Source organism: Diaporthe batatas (genome assembly GCF_019321695.1).
Source record: "Diaporthe batatas strain CRI 302-4 chromosome Unknown Contig00001, whole genome shotgun sequence".
NCBI lineage: Eukaryota > Fungi > Ascomycota > Sordariomycetes > Diaporthales > Diaporthaceae > Diaporthe > Diaporthe batatas.
The window spans coordinates 699,614-716,291 of NW_025408548.1; the positions used below are offsets into that span (position 1 = coordinate 699,614).

Sequence of the window (16,678 nt, forward strand, 5' to 3'; positions counted from 1 at the left end):
AAGCATATATTCCTTGTCTAAGAGTTTCAAAGTTAGGACGTACTTGAAAAGCCGTGGTTATTTCTATTCGAACACGTCGTTATAAGTCACTATGAAATTGAAGAATGAGCTGAGTATCCACCTGGTTGAAATCATGGCCAGATTTTAAGACAGCTGAATGAAAGCTCCTGAGACAAGGAGAACTCCGTCTTTCCTTACTCAGATACCTTGGTAGACGGGCCAGCTCAATGAAATCCACATCAACCCCTCTTACCCGACATTCCCGCCGCAGTGGGCACCCAGTATCTATCCCATGACGGGCAATTTCTCTCCATTCTAAGTTTAATAGGGCGATAAATGTCGACCTGGTTCGCGAATTATAGTACCAGTCGGTAGAAGTCTTTGCCCGTATCCCGCCAGCCAGTGACCAAATAGAAATAATTCCAAAGCCAGACTCAGATATTAGTTGGAACATTGAGTACCGATTATTACACCTCAAATTGAGCCACAACCTTTTTGGAACATCATATAGACTCACCAAGCCTCATGACAGTGGCGCAGGCTGCACAGGATGAAGCCGTGACCTTCCACATCACTATATCCGTCAGCCTTGGCCCGCTCAGCACGTGCTGACATCGTGGCGGTCCGTTCACGAGATAGGACTGCCCTCAGCCTGGCGGTAGACTAGTGGTCCAGGGGTATGCATGCTATCGTCAGGTGCAACAGCCGACAAGCCAGAGACATCCGCCAGGGACCGACTTCCGGTATCTAGACGATCCATGCACCCCGCATTTAGCCAGGATGGGGAGTCTCCCCTGAGACCAAGCCACCAGTCAAGACACGAGACCACACAGCAATGCCCGAAAGATAAGCCAAACTCTAATTTAGGGGCGCACTAGAGGCCACGTCAAGGCTCATCGCCGGTAATGATCAGTATCTTGATCCCACGGCGCCGGACAGCCACGTCGGTTATGGACCTGATAGTGATGGGCGGCCGAGCAGCCGCCAGCTGGATTAGGGAGAGTGTGATCCCCTAAACCATAAAGGCGACAGAGGGGGACTAAAAGAGACCCAGTGGATTCTTTTTGGATACCACCTCTGCGCTTGCCATTCTCCAAGTAGAGTTACTGTCAGCCTTCTCCATCCTCAAAGACAGATCGAGTTGAGTCTTATCACCTGCAAGTCTCAGCATGGCAGAGTCAAACTATGATATGGTGGTAGTCGGAGCCGGTATGTCGCTTCTTCCTCGATACTGCTCGCTTAGATCCTAACAGAACCTCTCAGGCTGGTTCGGCTTGGCAGCTGCCAGGGCGTATATAGAAACCCATCCGCACGAGCGTATCGCCGTGCTGGAGTCGGCCGAGAGCTGTGGAGGCACATGGTCAGAAGCCCGCCTGTACCCGGGACTCAAGTCCAACAACATGGTGGGATCGTACGAGTATCCTGATTTCCCCATGTCCGAAGACGTCTACGGCCTCAAGGAGGGCAGCCACATACCCGGCGCCGTGCTTCACCGGTACCTGACGGACTTCGCGAGGAAGTACGGTGTCCTGGCGCGCATGCAATTCCACACCAAGGTCGATAACGTCGAGGCGCTACGTTCCCCCGAGTCCGGATCCGGCGACATCACCGGCTGGAGACTCACAGTAACCAAGACCAGTGACGCCGCCAGCACCCAGCGCCAAATCACCACCAACAAGCTCATCCTCGCTACCGGCCTCACCTCCACGCCCAATTTCCCACAGTACGCCGGCGCGGAAAATTTTGAAAGACCCTTGTTCCATGCCAAGGACTTTTGCCGCCGTGCTTCAGAGTTCAAGACCGCCGAGAAGGCCGTGGTCGTCGGCGGGGCGAAGTCTGCGTACGACGTCGCCTACGCGCTCGTGCAGGGCGGTGCAACCGTGGACCTAGTGATCCGGTCCAACGGGCACGGGCCGGTTTGGATTGCACCTCGGCTCGTCACGCCGTTGAAGCGCAGGCTGGACACCCTGCTAAGCACGCGATGTCTGACGTGGTTCAGCCCGTGCCCATGGGGTGCAGAGGGCGGTGGGGCCGGGGTCACAAAATTCCTGCACGGGACGACATTTGGCAGATTCTTGGTGGACTCGTTCTGGAAGGTCCTGCAGGGAGATGTGTTGGGTGCCATCCGCTATGATTCGCATCCCGAGTTGGCCAAGCTGAAGCCGTGGAACTCGGCCTTCTGGATCGGAAGCGGGCTGAGCATCCTGAACTACGATACTCCGTTCTTCGACCTGGTCAAGCAAGGCAAGATCCGGGTCCACATCGATAACATCGATCATCTTGAGCCGGGCAAGGTGGTGCTTTCCTCGGGAGACATTCTGGAAACAGACGGTATGGTCTGCTCCACAGGGTGGAAGAAGGAATCGTCCATCAAATTCACCGGCCTCGACCAAGTTGCCCTTGGTCTCTCACAGGCCCTTGTGGAGGCAGACAGGCTCAAGCTAAATGCTAAGGCCGACAGCGATGTTTTGACAGCGTTCCCACGCCTCAAAGACCAGCCCCAGCTGCGCTTCCAGCCTAAGGAGGCTGATCCTTTGCGATATTACCGCTTCATTGTACCTTCATCGATGCTGGAGTCGAGGAACCTCGCCTTCGCCGGTATGGTCTCGAGCGTCAGCACGGCTGTCACCGCGACGGCCCAGGCGGCCTGGATCACGGCATTCCTTGACGGCAAGCTGGACAGGATCGCAACGACGCCAGAGGAGGTCACGCAGGAAATCATGCTGCACACTCAGTGGGGGAAGTGGCGATACCCCTGTGGATACGGGGCAAGTCTGCCAGACTTCGTGTTCGAAGGACTGCCTTATGCAAATATGCTGATGAGAGACATGGGGCTTGAGACGCATCGGAAACCTTCATGGGTGAAGGAATTGCTTGAGCCGTACACGCCTCCTGATTTTGCTGGCATTTTGGATGAGTGGGTGGAAAACCACCCGGTGAAGGCTTGAAAGTAGGTTCTATCATGTCATTTGTCATTATTCTACCTTTTTATCATGGTTTTAAGGTTCCCAGCGAACGTGTTTTGTAGCCTTTAACGAAGAGGATAATAAAACTGGTTTGATCTTGCCTGAGATCGACGCATCCCCTTAATCACCTGGGCACGCAAGTTCTGCAACAGTGCCTTCAGAAGACGTATCGACCGATTCTCAACCACAGCTCTTCCCTGCTCGATTTAAGGAGGATCATATTCAAAATCTCCTGTGTGATGTGCGTGTTCTCCCGTTTCCGCGTCCCAACTGTCGTCGCATTGGACTATCATTCTGGGTTGCATATATTGATTGTTCCCATCATAAACACGCTCAACATTCCAGAAATCACGACCAAGTGCGGCTCCATTGACTAACATACGTGACCGAAGCTCGGTAATGAAACGAGCTACGCGTAATACGTCCTGTCTCAGTGGTAGAAGCGCCTCCGGAGCATTCCAGCTGTCGGCGCGGCGCGTAAAAAACACCACTCGCAACCTCAGCCGGGTCACCCGTCTGAAGTTCAACAATCGGTTGACCCAGTGCGCAGAACTTGAACTTTCTAAAAGCACTGGTGGTATTCTCAAACCCAGAATAAAGGGAGCGCCCTCGAGCCACTGAGCATGAATGTTAACATCAGTAGAAAGAAAAAGTCAGATGGGTCACTCACCGGTGTCTGAGTCGTATCGGGCGGCCAGCCGCAGAAGCCTAGCGACAGGTGTTCCAATCCCGTGAGCCTCTGATTCATGAGGTCAAGTAGATTGTCCAGATACTGAATGGCATTTACTGCATTGTATCGCATAACAGTACGTAGGGCTTGTCTGTTTGCCCCCAACGGGGTATCAGACAGGTCGAGGTGTACATTTCGAATGAGTGGTAAGTAGTCGACTCCGGGCATGTACTGCAAGTACCGACGGCGTTCTGGCAAGTTTGGATCAACTGCCGGATCGTCTCTGAGAAGAGTATTGAAAAAGGTCCACGCAGAAAGTATGCCGTCATATTCCGACGAGCCGGTGGGCCCCGGATCGCGTACCTCCACAAATTCAGGGCCGAAAGAAAACATCAGTCCCCGTAACGCGGCCATTCTCCAGAACTCGCTATCGGCTTCGCGGTAAATCTGGGGGTTCACGCGAAGAAGATTGAACTGGTTATGCCTTTCGCTGAACCCCTCCCCCTCACGCATCCAAGTCATACGCTCACGGTTGTACCGCTCTCTAGCTGCCCCAGGCACCTCGAAGCGCAGAGGGTGGTAATTTGGGCCACCTATACGCCTGTCTCGCCCGTCTTGGGGGTCTGTTATGTTATAGGGTACGATGCGCACAATCCCGTTGCTGGGTGCCAGTGCTTGCCACCAGATCATGTCTCGAAGCTCCTCCGGAAGAGTGATAAGATCCGGGGCAATTCGAACATCTGGGACCTCTGGGGTCTCGGGCCTCTCAGCACAGACGCATGGTGCTCCTTCCAACTCTTCCTCAAGCACGCAGTATTGCCACTGGAGTCTAGCCAATAACGCGTTCAAGGCCGCGTTGCTTAGGTTATTCCCGGCGGTGACTTGACCAAAGTGAGACTGGTATCGGTGCTGTAATCCCTGAAGACTTCGTCTCGGGGCTTGTTGCGCCATATTGGCCAGATGTGATTTTGCTCCGTCGCGGTCTACTCGAGCCTAAGAGTAGGCCCCGAGTCGGGCTTCTACTGTATTGTTGTGGTAGCCTTGGGTTGGGTCGGGTCGCTTTGTGTCACGGGTGTTGGGGCTCTACATGAATATCACTGATGTGTCGCGCGGGTTATGTTGCAAGCCATTCTTTGTCCACATGAGTAATCGGATGCGGTTAGAGTACGCAACCAAGTGCGGCGTGTCAAAGGGCACATTTTGTGATTTGTCTTTTTTCAGCCTCGGTTGCGGCGGCCCGGATTGATGACCTAGATAGGCGAGGGTCATCTTCCTGACAAGTCACGACCTTTTTTCCCGCAGGCAGGTAACCGTTCACTCAGCCCCCACCCAATACCAGTCACCACAGGTAAACATAAGACACGGCATACTAGGCCCAAGTATATAGCCTCGTTTCTAACCTCCATACATAAGAGCTAAGTACCGTACCGTTAGTCTATAAGTACTAACAATAGCTACTATAAGGTACTAACATACCCTTTAGAATTAATAGTTATTCTCCTAATAATAATTCCTCCTTTAATAACAAATAATCCCTAACTTCTAATTAGCCGGCCCTCTATAGTATACCTATAGGTAAAAGGAGGTTAAGGTTAAGAAAGGTATACTATAGGATCTTTAAATTATTATCTATAAAAAAGAAGAAAAATTAGAGAATTAAAAAGAATATAAAGGGATAGATTTAAAATTAATTTTCTTTTTATATTAAGTTTATTTATATATAAAAAAAACTTATAAAGTAATTCTTTTTTAAATAATCTTAATTTTAAAATAAAAAGTAATTTATTTAATTAATTAATTAAAAATTAAAGATTATTTATTATTAAAAAAGGAATTATTATTATAAATATAATTATTAATTTTAATAAGAAACTATTACTAAAGCCTCTATTTTCCTAGTATAGTATATAGTTAGTATGTCGTTATTAGGTGACTAAACCCTATAATCGTATATATGTTTGTGGATTAATAAAGAATGAACAAATTGTGACTGCCGGCTTACCAAGAGGGATGTCTAGGTTTTGCGCATAAATTACTCACACAAATTAACACCCTTTATAAATCAGCGCCATGCGACGGCTGCTGTTTTGAGTCTCACATATTTTTGGGGGGGGGGGCCCTGAAGTCGGTTACGTCCCCACCGTCGCAGGAAATGTGCCGCTTCGAGGCGACCCTCGGGGAGCAACGCGGCGGATGAGGGATGACGGCCCCGCCATTTCCCCGGATTTTATCACAGTGGCTCCCGCTCTATCTACTCCACATCCCCGCAGAGCAATGTGCAGATCATAGGCTGGGGGTAAGGTAGGGGCCGGATACGAGGAGCTGCAGGTTTTGGCCGGCGGATGTGGGAACCGCGACGGCGGACGGCTGCCGCCCACACCGGGCGGATAGGGGATTATGCACCAATGTTATCACGGGACCATCTCATAGCCAAGCGATGGCATATGGACCATAGTTTTGGTTGAGACCGTGTCAGAAATCGGGGACATTTGGGCCTTCGCGACTCAGAGATGACCGTTCAGACACATTGAATATTTAAAAGTCAAGTGCTGTGTGCAATACAATTTCCTCAAGTGCTCGATGTCAACACGATCTCAAAAACATTATACACCCAAATCACATCCAAGCACGCCTTACCTCATTGAGCGACCATGCGCGGAAAAGTCATTCTTGAAGAGGCCTTCGACCTCCCACGCTTCTCTGAGAAGGCCCGTTGGTGGGCTGGTCTCTTCAGCCCAGAGCCAGATCGCCACCTCTCAGAAATTATGGATCTCACAGATATCCGCCTGAAGCAGGCTGACAAGCACGGAGTTGGGTACACGATACTTTCGTACACTGCTCCCGGTGTTCAAGACGTCAGCGACCCTAAGGAGGCCCAGGCTTTGGCCACCGAGATCAATGACTACGTCGCGGGCCAGATTAAGGGCCACGAGGACCGTTTGGGCGCATTCACGTAAGTGCACATCATCGACATAGTATCTGTAACATTGTTTCACTAATAATCGATCGTAAAGGACACTATCAATGCATGACCCCAAGGAGGCAGCTGCCGAGCTTCGCCGCTGTGTCACCCAATACGGTTTCAAGGGCGCGCTGGTGAATGACACCCAAAGAGCGGGCAAGGATGGGGACGACATGATCTTTTACGATAAGCCCGAGTGGGACGTCTTCTGGCAAACTGTCACCGAGCTCGATGTCCCATTCTACCTCCATCCTCGCAACCCCACAGGAAGCGTTTTTGAGAAGCTGTGGAAAGACCGCCAATGGCTTGTCGGTCCACCACTCTCGTTTGCACAGGGAGTGTCATTACATGTCCTGGGCATGGTGACTAACGGAGTTTTCGACCGCCACCCAAAACTCCAAGTCATCCTGGGCCACCTGGGAGAGCACATCCCCTTCGACATGTGGAGAATCAACCACTGGTTCGAGGATGTCAAGAAGCCGCTGGGCCTGGACTGCAAGAAGACCATCCGGGAGTACTTCAATGACAACATCTGGATCACAACGAGCGGCCACTTTTCTTCCACCACGCTCAACTTCTGTATGAATGAGGTCGGGTCGGACAGGATACTGTTCTCGGTGGACTATCCTTTCGAGAAGTTCGAGCCGGCTTGCACCTGGTTTGATAACGCAGAGATGAGCATTCCGGACAAGGCTAAGATTGGCAGGGAAAATGCGAAGCGGCTGTTCAAACTAGGGGCATATAAGGACAGCAGTGAGAAGGTCATCTAAGTTTCAACATGAGAAAGCAAATATCACGAAGCAAAAAGTTTGACGTCCGATTCAGTTTGAGCGAAATGCATTACTGCGCACCTTGGGGCATGTACCAGTGTACGTAGTGAGGTTCACACCGAGCAGGAACTTCACACCACCTTGACTTTAACACAGTAACATACTATTTGGGCCAATTATATATGACCACCTAATAGCTTGCCTGCTGCTTGCCCCTCAACTTGGCACCGAAGCGCCAGAGAATGCCAATAGCCGGGAACGTGATACCGACAGAAAGGAAAGCCAACAGGGTATTGCCCCACCCGTAGCCCATTGCCTTGTACATACTATGTGAAAAGAGCGGAAAGGCAAAGGCCAACAAGCTTCTCAGCAGCTGGGTAGCAGCCGATGCCGAGCTGATGTGTTCCGGGTAAGCGTCCATGACATAGGCATGGAGCGGGGTGTCGAAGACTTGCATCCCGAGGGATAGCAGGGCGACACCGACGTCGACGACGAGCCAGAAAAGGTGATGCTGCGCGGCCCAGCCATAGACCAAGAAGCCAACTGGCGTGAAGAGGGCCCCCGGAATCATCAACGGGACGCGCAGCTCAGGCACGTATGCCTCTCCGGTACGCGAGGTTAGCCTTCTGTAGGCCAGATCCATCAGCGGCCCGCACAGCTGCGACCCCAAGATCTCGCCGGCGCAGATGGCGATGTAGTGCAGGCCCGACATGTCGGCTGACTCGCCGTACGCCGACACGTACAGAGAGGAGAAACTGGCCAGTGCAAAGTACAGCAGGCCGTAGTTGAGGCCCTCGAGTATGGCTTGGATCTGGATGATGGGGTGAAACGCGAGGAGGCGGATCGGTCGCGACAGACTGTGGCTGATTATGCACGCGGCTGAGCGCCCGGACTCGCGCATCTCGATCTCGGCGTGGAAGCGGGAGTCGCCTGTCTCAGCGCGCAGCTCCTGAGCCCGCCGGCGGAGGAGCACAGGTGCGTAGCTCTCGCGGAACAGCCACAGCGAGGATAGCTCCAAAAGGCCCTGCAGGATGGTGGTGGCCCAAAACATCCACCTCCAGGTAGAATATCGCACAATAAAGCCGCCGATAATGGGGCCGATGGCGGCGCCGGTGAGCGGGACGAGCAGGTAGAGGCTCAGGGACCTCCCTCTCTGCCTGGCCGACCACACGTCGCCAAGAACGCCATATGCCATGCTGTACACGGCGCTGGCGCCGAAGCCAGCAAGCAGGCGAGCGGCGATCAGGAGGCCCTTTGAGTTGGCGAAGCCGCAGATGAGGTTCCAGACCAGGAACCAGATGTTTGTGAAGTGGAAGATGGAGCTCCGGCCGTAAACCTCGGAGAGAGGGCCGATGACCATGGGGCCGAACGCGGTGGCGAGCAGGTACACTGACAATGCCATAGTCGATTCTGTGGTTGACATGTTCAGCTCCTCCGCTATTGTGTCGATCGCAGGAGCCATCATCTGCGCGACGACTATGTCAGCAAAGCATTCGACATGTCCAAGCTGTGGCCACGCCTTTGATACGTGGACTGTACTCATACCGTCGAGACCATGATGCGGAGGAAGCCCGTGCCAGAAATAGCCGCTGTGATACTCCATTTCCGCTTCATCGACCAGTTGAGCGGATCTTGGATATCATCTGGGCTGAAAGTGACGAGGAATGCATTCGAATCATTAGAAACATCTCCTCCCTGATCTTTGTCGGCTTCGCTAGTCTCGTTGTACAGGCCTCTGTTTTGTTCAAGATCGCTGCTCCCCATTATCTCTGCTCTTGGTGTCTCCCTATCATTTTGGGTTTGGTGAGGAAGATGTTTGGCGTTGGTCTGCATGGCTGTGCTCATTCCAATAGTAGATATGTATCTAAAGTTTCTCTACGATAAGGGTGTTGCCAGGAGGCGATATGCGGATGAAACGAAGCAGGCTGTGGAACAAGAAGGTCTCTGATACCTAGATATGGGGTCAAAATATTAAAGGAAAGAGCTTGCTCGGCGACTCTTGGGGAAATGGGCGAGTCTAAGGCTGAAGTCTTCTGGTCACCACGCGCCAGCTCCACCAAAAGGTCCGTGATATCGAAGACGTAGATGATATATGAGACAAGATATTCGCACGCAGTTCAAGAATGATTTTGTTGTTATTCACACCTATCGACACGATTGACAACGCAAGTTGTGAATAATATAGACTGGCGCTGACAGTATGAGAGCGGCGAGCGGCGCTCGGAAATCCGAGCGCCGTAGTGTCGGTGGTTGATCGTCAGCTGGTATATGGCGTATAACCGAGTTATCCGTGGCGGAGGAAAATACCTTATCACCGTAGCTCCTTTAAGGAAACACCGCATAGCTTTCCATTGTCCGTTAGAAACATTGGAAGGTATGGATACTGGCGGAGAATTTGCCACATTCGCTCACAGGTAACGAAACTATTTGTGTTCCTTTTCAACAGGTTGTGAGCGATATGTTTAGCCAATGCTGCCCTTTACCAATCTCTTCTGGCATAAATTACGGTTTTTTAAAGACTCTGTGCATAATCGCCGCTGATGGGGTGATCTTGTACCCCTTAAGGTGTAAGTATCAGAGCTCTCACAGGATGCTGATGCTGGCTAAAGCGTATATGAAGGTTTATAAAGTCTATTTGATTTCTGCTTTTCCCGTATACTCACACTCCATGATACTGAGAGATTGTGGTAAGTGCCGAATCACCTCGATGTAGCAATGTGGAGTTGTTTCGCTTTTAATCCCCATACAAATAAAATGTATGTAGCGCCTTCATACAGTGGTAAACGCTTAAGGCCCCGCGTTAAATCCCAAGCCGTATGTTGGTTGGCGGATGTAATGCAGCGATTCAAATATCGTGTACATCCCAAGTCGAGAGGCCCCCATTAAGCCAAAGTACCATAATAGGACTCATAGGCACCCTATAACTATTACATACCTATACAATAGTTATATCCTACATAATAATTAAAGGTCTATATAATAAATAAGCTATTTTAAGTATAAAAGTTATATAATATTTTAATAAAGTAATTTATTTACTTTAATATAAAGTTTAATTAAAAAGGAATTTACTTTTAAGGCTATTTTAACCTCTCCCTAACTACTATCTAATCTACTATCTAATCCTAATAGCATCTAGTCCTAATAGCATCTACTTACCTCTTCTTACTTACTTCTTCATACTTACCTCTTTATACTTACCTCTTTATACTTACCTCTTTATAATTCTTAAATAAACTTATACTACTATATCTATTAAAATTTCATTATATAACCTCTATACCTTAAATTAAATAACCATTATACACTATACAACCATTACGCACTAAATAAGGCTTAAAAACAACGCAACTATTGAGTACCTGCGCAACTATTATAGGGTGCCCAGAAGCCCCGGTACGATATAAGGTGACTTTTGACCTGTACATCAATAGGGCTGATCCAACAGCAATGAGACAGGCAGCAGACATCAGCTTCCAACACTGCTTCAGCAGATGTGTGTAACCGCTGTCTACCGTCGATTAGTCTTTGAATATACACGACTCTGCGGGTACGGACCCTTTCTAATCATTATAAATTGCTTTCAAATAGGGCATCACTAGCCGGTTGCAACAACTCGTGGTGGTACAGCAGGGTGCGATGTTACCTGGTTTGGGTCGCAGGATTTCAGAATCACGTTGCATGGGGAAAGGCATGATAAAGCAACCCCGACACCGATTCTCCACGGCTAAATGCAACGAAAAGCCAGACTTCGTCGAAGCGAACCAGTTTCTTCATTTGTAGACCCCGTTACACTGCAGTATCATGACTCTTTTCATCTAAATATTGAAAGCTTTGGTCTTGGCATATGGACAGGGACTGGCTGAGCCTCGAGGAGAGCTGGCGCATGACTTTTCGCATTCAATAGTACGCCGATGTAAATATCGTGGTGCATCGGCTTTTATGATAAGTCTGATCAGGAGAAAAGAACGATGTGGTATTTTCGGCATTATACTCTACGCGTTGCGATTTGAAATGTATACAAATCTTGGTCGGCCTATAGCCCGCCATTGTGTCAGTGAAGTATATATGTGATGGGGTTCAGCATATTTGGAAACTCAAGATAGATTCGAGCAGCTGTGCTTGATCTTTCCAAATTGTAAAAACTTGTAACCATCAGTATTATCACAATGGCGCAATCCATATTGCTGTTCAGTGCCTTTGCCTCCCTTGCTGTCTCATACAACTTCCCATTTGAAGCCATTCAATTGACGGACGATGACGTCCTTGACAGCCCCAGCATCGCCTTTGGCAACATCCTCAATCCGGAACTCCCAGACTCAGAATGCAAGATCTACCCAGGAGACTCAGGCTGGCCTTCGGAGTTACAATGGCAGGATTTCAACACAACGTTAGAAGGTGCTCTGATAAGGCCAACTCCGATTCCTGCACCATGCTATGCCGGACCGCAATATGATTCACTGAGCTGTGCTAGAATCCAACAGCAATGGACCGACTCCCGCATCCAGTGAGAGGAATCAGAAAGAATGTCCAACTTACAAGAAACTGACAAGCATTCAGCATGGACGATCCCGTGTCGATCGGCCCTCAATGGGTCGAAGGCAACACCTGTCCGCCAACCTTCAACCCTAACGACACATGCACACTAGACGGATTCCCGACCTACGTTGTCAAAGCAACAACGGTGAGGCACATTCAGCTGGCCATAAATTTCGCCCGCAATGCGAACATACGTCTCGTGATTAAGTAAGTGAACTTTCAACATGATGACAGCTCTAAGAAATGTCGAGTACTCGCCAACTTGTTACAATATGGACAAATCATACTACTCAGATAGACAGACAAATAAGGTCGGACTGACACTGATTTAGAAACACAGGCCACGACTTTCTTGGCCGCTCTACGGGCGGCGGCGCCCTCTCCATCTGGACCCACGCCCTCAAAGAGTTCTCCTTCATCCCGAGCTTCACAATCGGGCCCTACACCGGCAAAGCCGCTAGGATGAGTGCTGGCTTGCAGGGATTCGACTTGACGACGTATCAATCGCAATACGGAATTTCCATGGTCGCACCAGGCTGCCCGACAGTCGGCGCTCTGGGGGCCTTCATCGCATCCGGCGGCCACTCTAGCTACACGTCGTACTTGGGGCTCGCCGCAGACCAGGTGCTCTCCATCCAGGTCGTCACGGCCGACGGCCGGTTCCTGACGGCGGATCCGGACCAGAATACTGATCTGTTCTACGCTATGCGAGGGGGTGGCGCGGGTATGACACCCCAGATTATGTTCAGAATATCTCTGGTGAGAAGGTACTTGCTGACAAAAAACCTCAAAGGCACATATGGCGTCGTCACCTCGGCCATCATCAAAGTGTATTCCCCGATCCGCATTGCATCCGCAAGCATCTCCTTCGCTACAACACCGCGCAGCGGCCTCCCCGCAACCTCCGCGGCCGCATTCTGGCGTGGCATCCGCACCTACTTCGCATTTGTCCCGGCCATGGTGGACGACGGCGGCCAGGGATACAACTTCATCCGGCCCGCCCCGGTCTTCAATGGCACCGCCGCCACCGTCGACGTACCCCGGAACCTCACCTTTACAACCAGCATCAGCTACCCAGCCATGAGCTCTGCGGACGCAACGGCGCGCGTGAACGCATTAGTCGCCGACCTGCGGGCCGTAGGCGTCAATCTCAACACGCCGGTCGTGTCGGTGTCCGGGGGTCCCAGGCCCAACGGCACGACACCTCCCCCTCCCCCTACCTCCCCGCCGGGCGGACCTGTCGAGCAGCAACGCATGGCCACACGGCTGTTCCCGCGGGAGAACCTCGTGGACCCGGCGCTTCTGAACAGGACCACCGAGGTCATCCAGACCTACGTCGAGGAGGGTGGCTACGTCTTCCACGGCATCAACTACGCGCCGACGAGCGAGCGCGCTGGGTGGCCCGGAAGCGACAGTGGCGTCAACCCGGCGTTCCGAAGGACGGTAATGCATGGTGAAGGGTGGGAGGGCCCGGAGTCGACGACGCCGCCGCTCGAGAGCATGGTGGCGAATCATGCGCGCTTCCGGCGGTACTTCCAGGGTTTCATTGATGTGTCGCCCGGGGCCGGCAGCTATATCAACGAGGCCGATGCTGGAGAGCCTGACTGGCAGCAGGCGTTTTATGGGGACAAGTACGATAGGTTGGGGGCCATCAAGAAGTCAAGGGATCCGTGGAGCTTGTTCTTGGCGGCGGTGAGTCCGGGCTGGGACGAGTGGGAGGTCAGGAAGCCGGAGGGGTACGAAGAGCTGCCGACGCAGAACGGGAGGTTGTGCCGTGTTGGGGGCGCTTACACCACTTGATTGGTCTTTGGCTCTGCTGCATACGGTCGATCTAATTTCTTCTTTGGCCCCCTCCCACCACGACGTGATGTGCACCAAAAGAGAAGGCGGTTCGAGACAAATTGGACTGCGCCTCTATAAACAGGAATTTTGTGCCAAGGCAGAACAGAATGTAACTCGCTTCTGACCACTCATCTTCTTTTATTCACACGCGCAGCCTTATCAAACCTGGTTATGGTATCACAGGCGTGCCGTCTCAGGGCGACAAACACAGGCTGCATCGATTCCCCTTTGATAGCAATTTAGCGTTGCAACAGCAATATGTGGTTACTGCAGATAACTGGAAGGTTTATAAATAAATGTCTTTCAGCTTTTTTATGATGGCGTGAAGGCACCTCGCACCTTTTCGGGATGTATGCGGAACAAGAACGAAGTCACTTATAAATAACTGCCAGTGGCGGCTCTCAGATCACTTACTGAGGCGTTAAACTTTTCCTACGAAAGAATCTGGAAGGGTCACTGAGAAGAAGATCACAGTATTCAGATACTATTGTATCGTGAGACTGTCCGTCCCAAGGTCCCCAGCCGCGCTTATTTCTTGACCATGACCGAATGCACAAAAGGCATGGCGGATGACGACTACGTTGTCACCATCAACGCCGCGCCACCAACTTCGACTTCGGGAGGAGCCAGTCCATCATTCTCTTTGCCAACGCCGAAGCTCACTCTGGGCTCATATCTCTCATGCACATTCCCAATATCTACGATATCGCCAGAGATACGCCTTCTTGACTTGCAGGCATCACAACACCACGACGACCCGCTCGTGGGTACATTCCGGTGCGCATCTCTGGACAAGGAGAACCCTCCTCACTATACGGCCCTCTCGTACGTTTGGGGTAATGCAGAGCCGACGGAGGAGGCAAATATCAACCTGGGGTGGGGTCATCTACCCATTACTAGGAACTGTGAGGATGCATTGAGGCAGATTCGAAGCTTGAATGGGAACACCACGATATGGGTGGACTCAATCTGTATCGACCAGACTTCCCAAGACGAACGACATCACCAAGTCTCGCTCATGGGCGATGTGTACTCGGGAGCCGATAAGGTTTACATTTGGCTCGGCCACGAGACACCAGGCATGAGACGAGCCCTGGAATATCTTCGATTCGCGGCAACTTTTCATGTATCTTCCTCTGGACCAGAGCGCTACTGGTGGTGCTTATCAGCGACTGAAGTTCTTATGCAAGGTATTGCCGCCTCTCGTGACCATCAAGCTGATGCGCAACGCGTGGAAGTTGAGCGCATTACGTCTTTCATACCCGCTTGCCGAGTTAGAAGAGCTTCTCAGCGTAGCCTGGTTTTCAAGAATCTGGACGTTTCAAGAGCTTGTGCTCGCAACCAACCCGGTCATGCTGTGTGGGCCGACAACGTTGGATTGGACCGTTTTTGTGAGGGGGTTTCGGTGTTTAGACTTCCTCCTGAACAACCGCGTGGGCTACTCGGACAGCATCGACCGCATCCACAAGGAAGATATTCTTCTGTACGAAAAGTCCTCAGGACAAACGATAGGGTGCCAAGAGGACTTTTGGGAGGGCGAGTTCAGGGTCCCACGTGGCTTCATTGCTCTGAAGCGACTATTCTTCCTCTGGATGCACGTCGACAGGGTCCCTGATCATCGGTCTATCCTTTTGGACCAACGGCCCTACATCGATATGTGGCACCGTCACTTACGACAACTTGGGCTGTTTTCGACACACATAGCCGTTTACTTACTCGTATGCTGCATTATCATTGCAGTTGTGGGTTTCAATCCTACCAAGATTGGGGATACCGGGCTTTCAAGTATTCCAAAAGTATTCGCAGTGGTTACTGCTTGCCTGTTCGGCTCACCCGGTGTGCTTCTTGCACTGCAGCTTGTCTCGTACAACCCGGAAGGGTACAGTCGGGATCTGGACATCAGGGAAGCTGAAAAGCACGTCAAGGATCAACTTATGTCGTCAGTCATTGAGAACCTCAGCTATCGGAAAGCGAAAGAGCCAAAGGATATGTCTTATGCATTGTATGGCATACTTCGCGGCTTTGGCGTCGACCTCTCTGCACTCGACTACACCAAGGCGCAAGGGCGCATTTTTCATGAGCTTTGTCTGGACATGTTGAAATTCCGGCCCTCCGCTATCAACCTAATCATGTACGCCAATAGAGTTCACCACGAGAAAGCTTCAAGTACACGGGCAGAATTGTCGCCAACGTGGGTCCCTGACTGGAGCAAACTCAGGGCAAAGCAATTCAACTATCTTGACCCTTCTAGTATCCCTGAGTTCTACTGGGCTACAGAAAGGGGGATTCATCCCGTCAATAGCTTCAGCAACGACCAAAAAGCAATTCTAGTCTCGGGACATTGGAAAGGGGCTGTTGCATTCTGCATGGGAAATTTGCAGCACGTGACTTTACCTGAGGTTTCGCGCTCGTTGCGCAAAGACGATGCTGCTTATGCATCCATCGAGATGTTCTCGGGTTGGGTAGATGCACTTCGGAAGTTCGTTTTCATGAGATACCAAGTGATACGCCGCGGCCCTGCTTGCGAAGCAGCTCGTTGCGGTGAAGTGAACAGAAGAGACTGCCGTTGCACGTGGCGAGATCAGGCCGAACATCCTGCTACGGCTGTCTACACCTTCTTGATACGCAGAAAGAGTCGCGTCAAAGCCACAGATTACGACTTATTGCGCTTTAGGAAAGTCTACGATATATTCACGGGAGGAGATGAGAGTGAAAAGTCTCGACCGCCTACAATGACTCTAGATGCTGCACAGGATGTATTGAACTCGCTCTATGAGGAAAGCCTAGCTGAATTTTTCATAAAACTAATCGACATTCTGGGCGACAGAGATTCGAGATGGTTTATCACCTCTGATGGATATCTCGGCTGTGGCACAGACTCAGTAATACCCGGAGACCGGCTCGCACTCGTAGCTGGCGTGGCCGCCCC

The 16,678-nt window shown here is 51.1% G+C and overlaps 5 protein-coding genes across 5 annotated transcripts; 3 read left to right on the top strand and 2 right to left on the bottom strand.

Moving 5' to 3' along the window:
• Positions 1 to 1,169: 1,169 nt before the first annotated feature.
• KVR01_000677 (uncharacterized protein) lies at positions 1,170 to 2,948 on the top strand (the record flags this gene model as incomplete). The annotated part of the gene is made up of 2 exons (XM_044793939.1): positions 1,170 to 1,209; positions 1,264 to 2,948. 2 exons carry the CDS (start codon positions 1,170 to 1,172, stop codon positions 2,946 to 2,948), a joined length of 1,725 nt encoding a protein of 574 aa, XP_044650626.1.
• A 680-nt stretch (positions 2,949 to 3,628) lies between these two features.
• On the bottom strand, positions 3,629 to 4,587 carry KVR01_000398 (uncharacterized protein; the record flags this gene model as incomplete). The annotated part of the gene is made up of 2 exons (XM_044781850.1): positions 3,629 to 3,703; positions 3,829 to 4,587. 2 exons carry the CDS (start codon positions 4,585 to 4,587, stop codon positions 3,629 to 3,631), a joined length of 834 nt encoding a protein of 277 aa, XP_044650347.1.
• Positions 4,588 to 6,287: 1,700 nt separating this feature from the next.
• On the top strand, positions 6,288 to 7,368 carry KVR01_000420 (uncharacterized protein; the record flags this gene model as incomplete). The annotated part of the gene is made up of 2 exons (XM_044793957.1): positions 6,288 to 6,589; positions 6,651 to 7,368. 2 exons carry the CDS (start codon positions 6,288 to 6,290, stop codon positions 7,366 to 7,368), a joined length of 1,020 nt encoding a protein of 339 aa, XP_044650369.1.
• Positions 7,369 to 7,558: 190 nt separating this feature from the next.
• On the bottom strand, positions 7,559 to 9,132 carry KVR01_000051 (uncharacterized protein; the record flags this gene model as incomplete). Its single annotated transcript, XM_044788651.1, has 2 exons — positions 7,559 to 8,833; positions 8,914 to 9,132. The coding sequence occupies 2 exons, from the start codon at positions 9,130 to 9,132 to the stop codon at positions 7,559 to 7,561; spliced, it is 1,494 nt and encodes a 497-aa protein (XP_044650000.1).
• Positions 9,133 to 11,537: 2,405 nt separating this feature from the next.
• On the top strand, positions 11,538 to 13,707 carry KVR01_000203 (uncharacterized protein; the record flags this gene model as incomplete). Its single annotated transcript, XM_044788741.1, has 4 exons — positions 11,538 to 11,758; positions 11,929 to 12,114; positions 12,240 to 12,631; positions 12,701 to 13,707. 4 exons carry the CDS (start codon positions 11,538 to 11,540, stop codon positions 13,705 to 13,707), a joined length of 1,806 nt encoding a protein of 601 aa, XP_044650152.1.
• Between the last annotated feature and the right edge of the window lie 2,971 nt (positions 13,708 to 16,678).